The sequence below is a fragment of the Dermacentor albipictus genome, chromosome 3 (genome assembly GCF_038994185.2).
Source record: "Dermacentor albipictus isolate Rhodes 1998 colony chromosome 3, USDA_Dalb.pri_finalv2, whole genome shotgun sequence".
NCBI lineage: Eukaryota > Metazoa > Arthropoda > Arachnida > Ixodida > Ixodidae > Dermacentor > Dermacentor albipictus.
The window spans coordinates 43,552,550-43,568,580 of record NC_091823.1 but is presented as its reverse complement, the minus strand read 5'-3'; the positions used below and the strand labels follow the sequence as shown (position 1 = coordinate 43,568,580).

The following is a 16,031-nucleotide window of genomic DNA, read 5'->3' as shown; positions in this document are numbered from 1 at the left end:
GCTTGTGGTGTTACGCCTCTGCGACACCAAGCTCGCTAAAGCTGGTGCGCTGCGGCACGTGATTCGTTTGCATCTTCATTTCGAAGATATCAAATTGTCACTGAGCTATCGAATGGCATTCGTGCTTTCTTCGCGGCTACCAGTCCCGAGGAAAAAGGAAAGACGGAAGACGTGTACGTGACAAAAAAAGAAAAAGAAAAGCGTACTAGTAACTCCGGCGTGCACGGAGGATGTATATTTATGTGGCTGCATCACCCAGCATCGTTGCTCTCATCGAAACTCGAAAGACGCGTGGTTCGAGGCGTAAGTAAAAGAGGAAAGAACCATGTGTAGCTCGCAAACCCTGCATATGCCTTTGTTATTGCGTAAAAATTAAAAGAAAAAGCGAATTTTCCATCAAAAAGAAGCATATATATATATATATATATATATATATATATATATATATATATATATATATATATATATATATATATATATATATATATATATATATATATATATATTATAGTGGCTTAGCATCTGTCCGCATATAACCATCTACGGGAATATCATGTCCGACGGGAAAGCCGTGGCAGAAAACAAATTCATAATACCTGCCGCATTGCTCGCGGATTCAATTAGCTTTTCTCGCGCAGTGGCTACATAAGTGCGCCAAGGTATTGCCTCTACCCGGAAGTTTGCTCACGCTACACCACCGCCCTTCCCCAGCTAGTGTACTCCCTGCACGCCACTCCACTCCAGAGGCCGCCGCATGTACTGCTCGCGTGCGCATGTACGCACCCACGCCGGAGTTCCCCTTGGCGCGTCAACCTCTCCCCCCCCCCCCCTCCCCTTCCTTCCGACAGGCACGGGGAGCGGCGTATTGAGTGGCCGCAGGGCGGAATCGCACGATTTGGGTGAGTTCGTGACTGGCAACTTGGCCCGGCGTGGCCCTGCGGTCCATTTGGCGAGCGCCGTGAGCCGCGTGGTGGTAGCAAAGCAAGCGCAGACTGCTGTTTCTCCTCTTTTTGGCTGCGCCGGCGTTGTACAGCCACCGTCGCCGGTACCTTGACCCCTGCGCGCTCGTGCGGTTGGTCGTCTGGGGGAAGCCTTGCGCTTCTTGACCGTGTGCCCGCCAGCCTATACACGCGTAACCCGTGTAACGACCGCGTGCGACATACCGGAATGTACAGTCCCCCCACTCCTGTCTGTGCGAAGAGCTTTCGGTTGGACCCTTCGCGCATTCTTATGACCGAGACTCGGACAACAACCGCTGACTGAAATGCTCGTCATATGCAAGCGCGCCCTGGTGCGGAACACCTTTGACCCGTTATTGCCCCACGATACACGGGGTACGGTTGCGGGGATGATTCGTCTGTCGCCACCCATCGTGGTTGGGTAGATGGGGGTGTTAACTTGCGCTTGTGGATGTGATCTGGTTTGTCGCGCGTCATCGGTCGGGCAAGGTTCGGTGCTGCGAAAGGAGTTGAGGAAGAGACTGAAAATGTATTCCCCCCCCACCCCCTCCCCTCACGCTCTGCCTCGTCTCTCGTACGCCCTTGCACGGTTGCGCAGTCGCCTCTCTGCGGGCAGTCTCGCTTCCCTTCGCAGGGGTGACCCTGGCGTCTCTCCGTTACGTTCTGCCGCGCTGCTCATCCTCTCGGCACTATGCCGCGGCGCTCCGAAGGCCGTTAGATAATCCGCTAACATGGCGCACGTAACACTCGGGGGCCGGCCGGCCGACGCCGGAAGCGTGTGGCGTCGCTCGACCGACCGCCCGTGCATTGTTCCCGTTCGAGTAGGGGTCGGTTGGCGTCGTCGGATAGCGTCGAATTCCATTCCTTCCCGCGCGCACGCCGCTCGCGATTGTGCGAGCGCATGCAGCGATGGGACGCGGCTCTGCGCTAGCATGTGGCTCGCTTGCGTGGTCGTTCGGCGTGTTGTTGAGGGGCCCGACGCGGCGGCTGTGTCCGGTTGGAGGGGAGGGGTGCGCTCGCGAAGAGCGTCGTCGCGTTTTGATAGCGGAAGACGCGAGGGGAACGTGTTGATGGGCTTGTAGGGGAGGCGCCGCCGGGGCCATCAAATCGCGTCCTGCTTAGGGGGTAGTCGCCGCACCATTTAGCTGACGACACGCGTCCTGCTCGCCGCTCGAGCGGCCCCATTATTTCGCTCTCTAAACTTGCCCCCGTCGAGATTTCGGGGCCAGGGACGCTAGCATCTTTGTGGCTTTTCGATCGAACACCTCCTCCGTGCAACTTTCTGGGAAGACTCTGCTTCGTGCCATTTGAACGAAAAGACTCGGCTAACTCGGGTACTCTGCGAAATTAACGCAAGTGCTCGCACTACCGACAGAGTGAGAAAAAAAAAGAGGGGGAAGGGGGAATTCAGAGAGCGCAGAAGACCTCAGTGATTCTTTCTCCTCTTTCTGCACTTACCCGTATACCTTCTTTTGTGCCGTTGTCAGATGGGAAGAGGTGTCGCGTCGCAGAGCTTACGTGTACTCAACCTAGTATCATTCGGTACATCCCGTTGCTCAATGGTTCTGTCAGTTACCTACAAGAATTACTGGACGGAACCCTTGCACTAGCGTTGTCTGCAGGGAACTGCAAGTTTGGTGGTTTAGTCAGCGTAGTAATACTAGGTAGCATACGGATTTGTGACAGTGTCGTCCTTCTGCCCTCAAACTGCTTTGTGCCTTTTGCAAGCTGACCGTAAGTGATGTCCAAAACTTGGCGATCATGACGTTTGCAGTACACGAAAGCATGGCATTCGAGCTTAGTTTCTGTTACTACAAGGGAGCCATCTCTGGGAGTGTGATTTGGACACCGCCCTTTTTCAGGGAAATGTTACGTTATAAACCCTACAAATGCGCAGCGCTTATGCCTGTGCGTAGAAGCTTATTGTCGTTATGCGTTTATAAAAGTGATTTCCTTGATTTTTGTAAAGGTAAAGTGTGATAACGCCACAAGAACACATAAAGAAAGCCACGGGGACGAATATTAGACAAATCCATCATACGTACCTTCGAATCTGTCGTCAACCTTATTACCATCGTAGCTGAACGATACCAGCGCCTGTGTTCCCCGATGTAATTCTTGTAGGAAACTGTGGTTCAATCCATGACCTCCGACATACATCTCGGAAGTCACGGTTCAATCTGCTGCTCACCCTCTAGCAGCCATGGTGCCGTCTCGGTGCTCACGGCCACTCTGAGAAAAAGCAAGGGGAAAAAAAAAGCCACCATGGTTGCTTCTTCCCCTGCGGAGGTTTACGCGCGTTGGAACCCGTTCCATTTATCATCACCTGTAGGCGTGGCTGCTGGGTGATATTCTCTCAGACGTTGCCGTAATGGGGTCGTTTCTCTCTTGCTGTTGTATCAAGGCGCGTATGTCAGAAATTAGAGCTCTCATTATCAGGTGTGCTATTTGTAACAAAGTGTTCAGCACCTTTTGTTTCTTTCCTTTTTGGGGGGAGGGGGGGTTCTGGTAATAGTTAACGCAACGTCCAGAAACGCAACAGCGAATAATTAAACAGAAATAAGGGATAAACAGCACGTCTGGGGGTCGCGTGTTGGCATCCATTAGGTTCGTGTCGTCGTACCCGTCCCCCCTCCCTCTTCCTCCTCGGCCGCTCAAACCGTTTTCCTTGTTTTTGTTCTGGAGGTCGGCTGCTCCCCGGACGAAACGGCGAGGATTAAATGCTGCTTTAAAGGAGGACACGGCTTGCGCTGTGACAGTGGCCTAATTGTCCCCAAGAAGATGGGCTTAGGGGCGCGTAACGGTAATTACACCTGAACTTCGTTGAATGCGCTGCTTCAAAGAAAAAAGAAAAGCCGCGCAATCTGACTGGGTGTCGCGCCACGTTGTAGCGTGATCCTGAGGGGGTACGCGTTTGTAATTTTGCGCGTGACACCTTTCGTTGCGCCTGTGACGAGAAACGGCGGTGACGTTGACGTGCATGCATTCTTGGCGCGTTTGGCGCGCCTTTCTCTGCCGTTATCGTGCGCACTTTGTGCGGCCATGTTGGTTTTCGTCTTTACGCTCGCACTGGAATCTGGAATCACTTGCCCCTCCACCTGCCACCCACCCTTCCCATTTTGTGTTTATCTGCTCTTTTCGACGTGTTGCTGTTGTTGCGTTGTGCCCTATATCGCGCGTTCGTAGGTTTCCGTGCGAACGCTATCTCCCGACTGATACGTACTCTGTGACTGTGCTTGCCTAATCGCTTTGTCGTTCCTTTTGCCTGCTGCTTTCAGAGTTGCCTGTCTTCCGTCGTTGGTGTGCCATGCTCTAGGTGTCCACATGGCATCGCATCTTCAGCGGCTATCCTGTGTGAGTACTCTTCTTTAATAAGAACTAAAGAGAAGTTATTTCTACCGTTAGTTAATTACCCTTCAACATTACATTAAGAATGGCACTCTTTCCGCGAGAAGACAACTGGTAAGGCAAGACGAGACGTCTGGCGTCGCCGCTTTGAACTTTCTGCGCAAGCTTGCTGTGACGTCATGAATTTCGGTGCCGTCTGCTTGGGTTTATAAATTTTCATCGGTAATAATGGATAACCGATAAGTATTCTAAAAAAAAAGAAGTCAAAGACTGAACTTGGGAAGTTTCAATGCCTTCATTGGGCCACAAGGGCTCAAATGCGAAAAATTATTTTTAATACGTGACGTCATACCGGCATACGCCCCTTGGTGAGTCTCCGTGCGAAATCGGAAGAGTAGAAATTTGACCTACATTTTCCTTTCAAATTATCAGCCTCTTACCGCGAAATCAAGGATAAGAGTTCCAGAACGCTTTATCGATCTAAGTTGATTTAGCGTTTCTTTTTAGTGTCTCTTTAATACGGTAGTCGTATTTACCTCTACATGTTGTCTCGGGCAGGCGCACCTCTTAACTAAAAGATGGGTTAACTGTATCTATAAAAGTAACAAGGGCCTAATAAAAAAAAGGGTGGCGGGGAGGCATCAGTCGATTAGCGGCGAGAAGTTGGAGTGGCGCCCTCTCGCGAGTGACGTCACGGCCAGGACGCCGCTTGCTCCGGCTCGCTCGGCTGCCGCGCATACTCGTCCACTTCGTGCATGCTTGGGGTATGGGTGGCTCGAGCCGTACTCACTGAAGGATATGTCGGATTCGTTCTGCTATCATTGCCGGACCGCTGTTTCTTCTTCGAAACCGTGTGAGCCGACATAATTTGCGGCTTGGATATCGCAAGCTATGGAGTGTTCAAAGGGTCTACTGGTTTTGCAATGCATATATGCGCCGTGTTTCAGCTTCAGTTTATTCAGACACATTGCCTGGGTTGAAAGGACTAAAGGCGGATGAACTCTGCCTGACTAAGGTCCCTGCATAAATGTCCATAAATTTCGCATAAATAGAACGTCTGCAAATTCAGCCCGCGAGGTTGTTTGTGATGCTCCGTTAAACACTTAAAACCCCTTAGTACTTAGTTATGAGGGACATTACATCTTGCATAAAAGAAAAATCTTGCTATATGGTGTCAACATTATAAATCCGTTTTAGGACACTGCCCGGCGAAGCCTTCACCGTGATTCTTATTTCTCTGATGAGTTGTTGTAGTCAAATATGGCCACTTTATTAGCGCTTAAAAGGAAGAGATAGACGCGTTTTATACGAAAAAGTTCGCAACTATACTCTCACCGTTCTCTGAAACAGGCACCCAGAAAACTCATTGCCCATGGCTGTTAATACGATGGCGCGTCATGTATAGTATGTATATGCTTCACGAATACCGTAACAGCAATCGCCTGAAATAAAGGTTTCGTAATTAAGATGGCGAGCCAATCAATTGGCGCTATGTATATCGTATCATTGTGGCTTTCACAGTGGCCCTCAGTGGCCTTTGTCGACACTATGGCATACCCCTCACGCAACGGCAGCAACCGACTGCCGTTATGGCGAGGCACGCATTGTTCTCGAAACCGATCTGTTGTTCACTGCAACTTCGAATTGAAAGCGTGATGCAGTTTCTTTACAGCGCAAATTGCAATGCTTAAAGTATACTTGAGGCACTACAGCGTAGCTTAGGCTGCTTTGATGATGGAAATTCAAACACCGTCTGCCTCACCATATCTCGATCCTGCGTTGTTTAATTTTACAAACTTTCATTTTTACAAACAAACAGCTTCTTTTAATTTGCCTAAGAGCCAGTTCTCTCCGGTTGAGCCAGTCCCTGTGAGCCAGTTCTCTCCGATACTCGTATTCTAGGCAGGAGTAGCAACGCTTTGACCAAAGAAATCATGGAGGCACATCATATTAGAAAGAAAAAAAAAGCGCCTGTACAAGCGATACATCGGTTGTTTTGCGTAGCAAATAAAAGCAGCTTTTAAAAAAGAACTGATGCTGTAATCTATACGCTTCTTGATATGTCGCATTGGTTGGCTTGATGGACAGGGCGCTTGCGCGATCCTGGTCTGTGTATTTATCAAGTAGGCGACGTCTTCACAATAAAATTTAGTTGCGAGTCAGCGCTTGTACTGTGCTTCTGTAACTTTTTGTCCCGTCGTGGAAGTGCGCTTGCCAGTATTCAGCTGTTACAGGACTGCCTTGTCTTTCACTTAGTGACCCAGCATTTCTGTATTTTAGAGGATGCTTGAGGCTAATGAAATCTCGAGAGGGGGGTGGGGGCCATTTTGTGTCGATATTCCTCCGTTTATTCATCTACACCCCGCCTCCCTGTTCGTACAAACCCGAAGGTGTGGAATAATATTGCGAAACGGAAATACCATGAATTGAATGTGAGATGCAGTGAAAGTTTCAACGTCGGCTTTCGGCGTAGTGCTAGCCTCGACCTTGCTCGCTGCGGCCTCCATACACATGCATAGACACTCAAGCGCTGTTTGCATCTAAAGGCCCCTGAGGGACTCTAACGGGGACGCTAATGCGCGCGCGAACAGCTGACGCTGACGACGCGTGCATTGTTCTGCACTGGGCGCCTGTCTCCCATCATCGCGACTGCTTCTGTGCTGGCAGGTTCACAACACTGTGGTTGTTGTTCATCGATGTGTGTGGTGTGTGTATAAGCACAGCGCAAGCCGCTTGCTGTGCGTGAATGTCACCCATTTTTTTCCCCTCTTCCTTTTTCTTTGTCGCCGAGGATAAAAGGCAAATGGGTGGGGTACGAAGAAGCTGCGAGACACGGGGTGGCGGTTGGTGGGGACGTGCACCTTCGATGCTGATGGTCCTGTCGCTCGGTCGCTGCTTTTCGCTTACCTCAGCTTGATCGACTCTCGCACGGCACTTCAGTACGGCACGACACGGCAGGAGGCATTGCCTACCTGCCAACCTCGCGCGCGCACACACGCACACCGCTCCTCCCAACCTCCCGGTCTGGATCACCACGTCATTTCGCGGACTAGACGTGGCGCCGCTCGGCGGTACTGCTCTAACATGAACGCGCGCGGTGCTTGCGACGAGGTCTCGTACAGCGGGCCTGAGACGACGGCTGCCGGAGTGAGACGCGCCTGCCGATGCGGCGCGCCCAAGTTTCGCCCGTCTCCTGGCGTTTGGCCTCCTCCTCCGCACTCCGGTGCACCTCCTCCTCCTTTCCGCCCTCTGTCGGTCGCCTTTTCTTCCTTCGAGTGTCCGCAGCTGTCGGGGATGGATGGATGGACGGTCTGGTTCTGATCGCTGCTGGATTCGAGAGAGTGCCGTCGTGGCTTAGGCATATTTTGGACTTTCCTTCCCTCACCTTCGGAAAGCTGTGCCTGTACTCACTTTTGTTGCTGCTCCTGCTGCTGGTGCTGTTGTCGCCTCACTCTTTGGAGCTGTACAACGCACTCGGTAAAGTTAAAGGGCGAGCGAACTACGGAAATGTTGATTCGGTCGCTGTTTGTGACTAGGTGTTGTATTTTTCTACTTCTACTCTATCCTCTATCGCGTACCTCATAATGCTGGCCGCTGTTCAAGTGTCAGCGGACACAGCTTGACAGTTACGCTGCGGCCAGTAGCAATTTCCTTCCTTTCTATTTCTTTAATATAGACAGTAAACAACCAATTACTGCTGCTACTTGAATGCACAGAAGCTTCAGAATTCATATCGCAGTAATTTACACCCCCCCCCCCCCCCAATCTTCTATCTTTTTAATTTTGTGGTGCAATTGGACAACATCCAGTGCCCGCTGCATTGGATAGTTATTTGACAGTCGTTGAGAAGCACACAGTTCTGGCCTCAACTGTATTCTAATATTAGTGCACTGAACAGCAATGCACGAGCCTAATGGTATGTGCATGCAAAAAGAAAAAAAGGGGAAGGATTCACATAATAGGAAGTCACAAGCATAAATCGGCAGAAAAGGCCAGCCATGGTAACTCAGTGGCTATGGTGTTAGGCTGCTGACTACGAGGTCGCGGGATCGAATCCCAGCCACGGCGGCTGCATTTCAATTGGGGCAAAATGTGAAAACACTTGTGTACTTAGCTGTAGGTGCACGTTAAAGAACCCCAGGTGGTTGAAATTTCCAGAGCCCTCCACTATGGCTTGCCTCATAATCAAAGTGGTTTTGGTACTTAAAACCCCATAATTTAAGATCGGGAGAATAAGTAGGTACTCATATTTAATGACCAATATTTTTTATAGGCTACGTACTCGCTCTCGTACTAATGTACACTCACAGCCGTCGGCGCTCACTCCCGTTTCTACTCATGCTCACCAAGACTCTAGTGTGCGTTCATAGTCGCTTCCATTCACACCTAGCGACACCCACTCTTGCTCATGCTCATGTCAACTTCCACTTGCTGGCACTCACTCACATACGTCAGTGCAGTTTTTGGCTACATGACTTTTCTTACAAATTGACAACAAATCAAGGCATTGGAGGCAGTGTAAAGTTCTTTGAACTACTTAATTCAGTCATGCTGATGTGAATTATGGCCACAAAATACTCGAAGACCATTTTTACACCAGCCCAGGCAAGTATTATGCCTCAGATATCAATGCACCTAAGATATTGCACAGAGACCAAATAGCCTTCGTTTGATGCAACACATGAGCATTCATGAAATACAGGGAGAACTGTTTACCTGCTGTGTCAGATTAACAAGTACCCGATGTTCAGATTTCTAGGATTAGTATTGGTGTCTGTTTTTCTCCATGTTGCATATTTGTTGTAAAGCACTATGACCCCTACAGGAATCATTGGACCAGAAGGGGTTAAAAGGCACTAGTTTGAAATGTCCAAAGCATCACTTGCATTGAGATGAGCTTTCATAAGCAAGCAAATGTTATAGGACAGGACTGGCACCACCCCTCTGAAAATGCACAACCAACTCTCGCTGACATCATAAGCCCTGATGGTAACAGGCCAATATTAGTTGGCCACTGATAATAAAGAGATAATTGCATTGCACTCAAACGAGAAAGGTAAATTTGAGCCATTAATGTTTGATATTTTTTTTATGGACGATCTCACTATTCCAACCTCTTCACACAGCTTTGTTCATTGTTTACTAAGCTACTGTGTGCTGCGGCGTCACACTCAAGCGTGCCCACTAAAGCATTTATGTGCTGTACTAATGAGTGTGTGGAGTGCATTGCTCTGTTCTTGATTTTCTCAGTGACTACATATTTTTTAGAGAAGGCTGAGATTTTTGAGGATATTAATATGGAATTCTGGCCGGACATTGTAGTTGCCTTCAACATGCTTATTTACATTTTATTTCAACACATTCCTACAATAAATCGCATTTTACTTCTTTTGTCAAAGCATTCATTGTGATGCTAAACGGTTGTACGGTTTGATACACTTGTATGTCATGGCCCACCTAAAAAATGGCTGTGTTTTTTAAGAAGCTTCTTGGACTGCGTGGCAACATTCACGTCAGCAATGAAGTCCTAGGCCTTTTTTTTTTTACAATAACTGATTCACAGAGTAGAAGCCCTCAAGAGAATGCTACAATGATACCTGATAGTACGTGGACGTTCTTATCCTTTTGTAGTCTGGAAACAGTGCTGTCGGGCACTAGGATATCCGCCTTCTTTCTCTCGTAATCAGATAGAAAAAAATGTAGGTCTAACCTTCTGATAAACTATTGTAGGCTTTATCTGGATAATTCTTGACATTTGGGCTTTGTCTGATAAGAAAATGCGAGGTAAGGTATCACAAGATGGAGTGTTGCTCTCTGGAGTGGCCTGTGCAGGCGCTTTACGGTTAGAAGGGGTGGCAAGTGGTGACCGTTATGTGAGTCTTGTTGGTTGTTCGTCTTATGCTGTGAAGATGGCAGTTTCTCCTTGAGAATGCATGTCTTCAATTTACTGCTGTTGACATGTCATGCTGCAGTCTGTTGTTAGTGGTGTTGATAGTAATGCCCCGTTCCTCGGTGTCGCTGCACATCTGCATTATCGAGCTGTTGCGCCGCAAGTTGTCCTTTAGGTAGAAAAAAAATGTCGGCACGTGCGTGGTGCTAATGTACTTCGCTGTACTGTAATCACTTTTCATTGTTAGTTTTCTCATGTGCACTTCTCTAAGGACTGGCCACGTTGCATTTAGTAGTAAACAATCAGTAGTAAGCAGACGGTCTACCTTCCTTGCTTAGCATCTGGCACCTTAACAGTTCAACTGCTACAATTATGAAGAAATGCTTTTTTTTTTCATTCTCGCATGGTGAAATGATTAAGCTTAAGTCACTGTTGCAATATGAGGCTACGATTTTCGAAGGCTAGTATTTGTGAATTATTATAAGGACATGGAGCTCTTTTATAAGCTCTTTCAGTACAATGTAATCCCCTGTACAGTCAATAATGTGATGGAGAAAAACAAAGGTGATACAATGCCACTTTTTTACCCATGTAATGGATGTGTGTGGTTGATTACAGGTTTTATTTTCTGTTGCGTATAGCTTGAAATCATAAAATATTATTACTGAATATGAGGATCTCATTTCGTTCAGGGCTTTTGAGTGTATGGAACTGTTGGTCTGACGTAATAATGTGTTGTATGATTTTTTTACAGAGCTGACTTTTTACTAAGGGGTTGGCAAAGCAGATGTTGCAAGTGCTTCTACTAGGCCATTATCGAGAATAAGAACTGGTGAGAAAATATTTACTGTTCTATCGCTGAGAGAACATAATTCCTTTGTCATGTACACCAATTGACTGTTTGTGTGCAAGAAAAACTGGTTTGCAAGGAAGACTTGGGGGAGAAATGAACACTGAAATGTTTTTCATTGGGTCATGATGTAAGATGTCAACATTTAATTACAGAACCGATTTAGAACTTGCATGTTTCATATTAGTAGTAGTTGCTTTTGTAACCCCTTAAGAATTCTCACTAAGCCTTGCAAAAATTAATGTGAGAACACATTGCTGCAAATCAAGCATTTCTTGCCAATCATAATTCAGAGGTGTTCTAAAGGCGTGACCATGCATTGTGAAAGAGCCTGTTTTACTCTTTTTGACAAACTCCACAAGATATGCCATGCACATTTGCAGAGGGCTGCTTGTCATAATTTTAGCGTGGAAGCACCTCTGAAATTAAACTGTTATATGTAGGGCCGCAAATTTAGTTACATTTGGTCACATGACCCACATTGTTGGGAGATATTTCAACTTCATTAGGAGCTCAAACTTGGGTATACAATATTGAGAAGCAGTAAAAAAAAAGATGAGAAGCATTAAAAAATAAGTATAGATGCTGTGAGAAGTGTAGAACTATAAACAAGTAAATATCAAAAACAGCAGTGCTTTGACACATTTCTTGTGAAATATAGAGGAATCGTTCACGAAAACGTTACTAAGCGAACATATTATTCTTTATGTAACAAAATTATGTTTATAGTGACCAGTTTTTTAAATTCTTCAGTGTCACGATCATCAACCATTGGTTCTGATAGTGTTGCAGTCTTTGACACTAGGGAAGATTGATTTGTTAACCACTTAGCATTTTCTCAAAGATATTGAATGCGCACTGAGTTGAAGATGCAACAAGATGTGCATGTTTCATCATAAGCATCCTCACCGCACATTGTCATTTCAACGTGTTCACGCAGGGGTCGGTGGCCAGCATGTCTCAGCACAGTGACGAGGCGTTGCTGGTGGCTGGCAGTGACAGCTTCTGGGAGCCCAACAACTACAAGCGCACCAGCAAGCGCACAGAGGATGGCCACCGGCTGTGCAGTGAGCTGATCCAGCTGGTGCAGGAGCGGTCAGAGGTAGAGAAGGCATACGCCAAGGGCCTGCGAGCCTGGTCGCGCAAGTGGGCCGAGCAGATTGACAAGGGCCCCGAGTATGGCACCACTGAGGCTGCCTGGAAGGGTGCACTGCTCGAGGCAGACCGGACCTGTGAGATGCATCTACGCGTGCGTGACAAGCTGCTCAACGAAGTCGTTCCACAGGTGTGTGTCCTTTTTTTAAGTCATAAGTGGCCGAAGCTGGGAAAGAGAAGCATGAAAGAAAGCAGCATAGTGGGGAGTGTAGGCAGAGAATGCTAATTGCATTAATACTCACGTGCCACACCATCTACGCCTTTGGATGCTACAAAGGAAGCTTCACTAAACATGGCCTCCAAACTGCAGCCAGTTCTGTGCCACTGGCACTGTAGAATAGAGATTCAGAATAAGGCTTCACATGAACTACGGTGTGATTGCAAAGGCATCTATTTCAGGCCTAAAACTTTTATTTTTGATTGTCAGCTGGAAGGGGCTGCATTCTGATTTTTATTAGTTGCGTCGTAGACCAGTCAGCGCTGTGAGAGAGGTTAGACCAGTAGACTGAGACGTGCTTGAAGTATCGAAGGAATGATTTTTGATTTTAAAAAATTGAGTGCTACATCACTCTTTTGGCTGCACTCACTTGTGGCAGTCAGAGATTGAAGGAACACAGCAAGCCAGTGTATAATGTCATGGCACATTCTCCTCGATACCAAACCAAAACTAGCCGGTAGAAAAAGATATCACAAATTATTTATGGCACTCTGACAGTTGCCACTAATTTTCTATAGTTCAGAGGGCCTGCACCTTCACTTAAAAAGATATACAAGTCGAAAATGTCATGCCAGCATCTCTTTAGGGCAGTGCTGCTGCAGAATTTCTTTATCAGGAAAAGTGGCTAATATGCATTAGGTAATAAGCCACCCACACACAAAAAATAATGTGCAGTGCTTTAGGTCATATGTCTCACCTATATTTGATGGTGGAATACTAATTAAGTGTTCCCTCATGAGTGGATCAGACTGTACAGTTGCAATTAAGCATCTAGCAATTATTCTTCGCTAGCACAAATGTCTTCACATTCTTTAATGATTACTGTTCTTATAGGACGGTAGTTGTGTTAAGTGGGCATGTGGCAAACAAGCCTGCAAACGGTTTTTTTACATGCATACAGGGTTCTTGAGCAAAACCAAAATAAGGAAAATTTTTGGGGTGTGTTTGTTAGTGACTTCTAGGATGCTTTGCCTTAGTGCCTACTGCTTTTAATGCTTCCCTGTTTTGAGCATATGACTGACTCATCCAATTTCCTTTGCACACCACTTCAAAATCTACCAGCTCACTAGTTTTAACTCCTTGAAGAGCAGTAGTTACAGGTAAACACTGCGTAATCTTTCTTTCGTCGTAGTTTTCCTTGCTTGCTTTCGGCATGTACTGCTTTTCAACCTTATTGATCCCTATTTAGAAAGCAGTAACACTAAATTTGCCGACGCCTATGACAAGGACATTTCACTAGCTCAGCAGCAGCCATTGTACACCTTAATTTCAAGGTGATATTGAGCATGCTGAAGAAAGGAATGATCATTAAGAGCAGCATGAGTATGCAGAAGTTAGGGCTTTTTATTGTTTGAAGCACCATAAGTCTATTTTGCAGTGTTTTTTCAGGAGCTTGGGGAACTGTTCCAGCAGAATGGTTATGTTATTGATCACCTCAGATCACCTTAGTTCCTATCAATAATCTTTTGTCACTGTTATCAGTACTGGTCATTTTTCTTAACCAAACATCTTTTCATGAAAGAATGACTAATTCCCTATGTTGTATCCATGTGAAGGTAAGCACCATGGCACTAGCTCAGCATCTGAATAGAAAAATTCCTGTTCTTTCTTGCAGATAAAAACTTGGCAGAAGGAGAATTACCACCGGTCCATGATGCAACTGCGGGAACGGCGAGAGCTGGACGAGGCATTCAAAAAAGCCCAGAAACCCTGGGCAAAGTTGCTCGATCGGGTGAACAAGGCACGCAGCGACTACCACGCCGCATGCAAAGGGGAGCGCTCGGCCACCAACCAGGAGAGGAATGCTGGCGCAGACAGCTCGCTGTCACCTGACCAGGTGAGGAGATCCCCCGATCCGGTAGGTGAACGCCAGTCTGGTTTGGGTACTGTTCAGAAATCACGGGTATATGAAGCACTATTACTGTAAATTGAACTGAAAATGAGAGGAAATAACGTTAATTGTAACACATTTTGTGCACCATTATCTTAGAGTTGCATCATTGACATGTGCTTGATGTGATACAGCCTTAATTTTTTAGCATTCTGTTTTCCAAAGTAAAACATTTGAGGTGATTTTAGATATCTTTATCAGTAGCAGCTTCATTATCAACAAAGCTGGTTATTAATATTGCCAGCTTTCTTCCACACTAATCTTCCTTGCTATATTCTGCTATTTGAGATGTCTGTCTTTCTGTGTGACATTATTCCATTTATTGTGTATCCTTATCTGGAGTTGGTTACTTAACTTGACTTGTAGGGTGAAGCTGTCTTCATTTTAATGTATTGATTTTACTTGTACTTGTGTGTGTTTCTGCAATCACTTGTATGCCACTCCTGCTAGGACTCCTGCAGTTTGCAATACCGAATAATTAATATTTTATTGAAAATTTATAACTGCAAAACTTTTTTCTCCAAATAAAGTTAATTGCATCTATGTACTGGCGGTCTGTGAGCTCCTTAAAGTTACACTTCCCTGTTAAAAACCTTCTGGAATATATTCGCAGCCTTTCTAAAGTATTGCCTTTCGAAAGTATTGATAAGATCTATTGCTGTAAATGTTGAGCTCTGCCTTGCCATGCATGCACAAATTCTTTGAATTCGGGCTTTTGTGCTGCTGGCTTTCTTGCCGGTCAAGCCTCACCCTGATTGCAGTGAACCAGTTGTGTTGTATTGGAACTAATACCACTGTGCTGCACTACCATTGCAGTAGTAGCGATACTGCTACCACTACTACCACATGACTACTGCACTGTTTTTGTGCTGCAGGTGAAGAAGCTTCAGGACCGTGTAGCAAAGTGCAAAGAGGAAGTGCAGCGCACGCGAGAGCGCTACGAAGCAGCTCTGCAGGAGATCAACGACTACAATGCCAAATACATGGAGGACATGACTGTGGTGTTTGATAAGTGCCAGGAGTTTGAGCAACGACGCCTGCAGTTCTTCAAGGAAATGCTATTTTCCATCCATGGTTGCCTCAACATCTCTACAGACCCAGAGTGAGTTTTGCTCCACCTGCAGTTTCCTTCCGTCTGTTCCCACTCTTATCATGAATGTTTTTGCAGCTACAGTGTTAGCCTGTTGGTCTACTTTTTATTACAATGCATGCAAGTGTGTGTGTGCATATACGTGCATGCGCCTGGAAAAAGGGCAGCCACTAGAAACAAAGATTTCTTTGGTCTCGCAGTATTAATTTTCAATTGACGCTAAAGATGAATATATATTTTGCCGAATTCTAAAATATTCATTGAGCTTGGACACCATGTATTGAAGTATCTAACATCATTTCAGTTAGTGGACACGTACCATTGCAAACCAAGCGGCACATTATAGGTAACTGCCAATTTTTAGGTATGCATATACTGGTGGTATGCAATGCAATATACGTGGAGGAAGGTTACATGAAATGCCAATGAAGTTGTACAGTGCTTTCAGCTTGTCTACATTACATTGGCTTTGCTAGTTAATGTTGCCAAAGATAGACGAGGAAACACTGGCACGGGAATTGAAGTTTGCATTTTAGCAATTGAGTCGCATTGACTGCAAGGTGCTTTTGCTGTGTACACAACATGTGGGTCATCCTCTGCACGAACAGTGTCTTAATCAGACAGGAGTTCA

At 46.3% G+C, this 16,031-nt stretch overlaps 1 protein-coding gene across 6 annotated transcripts in view; it reads left to right on the top strand.

Moving 5' to 3' along the window:
- Synd (protein kinase C and casein kinase substrate in neurons protein Synd) overlaps positions 1 to 16,031 on the top strand; it is a 132,537-nt gene that overhangs the window by 96,150 nt on the left and 20,356 nt on the right. For all 6 annotated transcript variants that reach the window (XM_065432627.2, XM_065432621.2, XM_065432626.2 and 3 more), the window contains 5 exons: positions 4,238 to 4,313; positions 10,952 to 11,029; positions 11,988 to 12,332; positions 14,035 to 14,256; positions 15,186 to 15,412. In XM_065432627.2, the coding sequence (XP_065288699.1) occupies positions 12,003 to 12,332; positions 14,035 to 14,256; positions 15,186 to 15,412 (779 nt within the window). In that variant the 5' untranslated portion in view covers positions 4,238 to 4,313; positions 10,952 to 11,029; positions 11,988 to 12,002. The remainder of the gene's footprint in view (positions 1 to 4,237; positions 4,314 to 10,951; positions 11,030 to 11,987; positions 12,333 to 14,034; positions 14,257 to 15,185; positions 15,413 to 16,031) is intronic.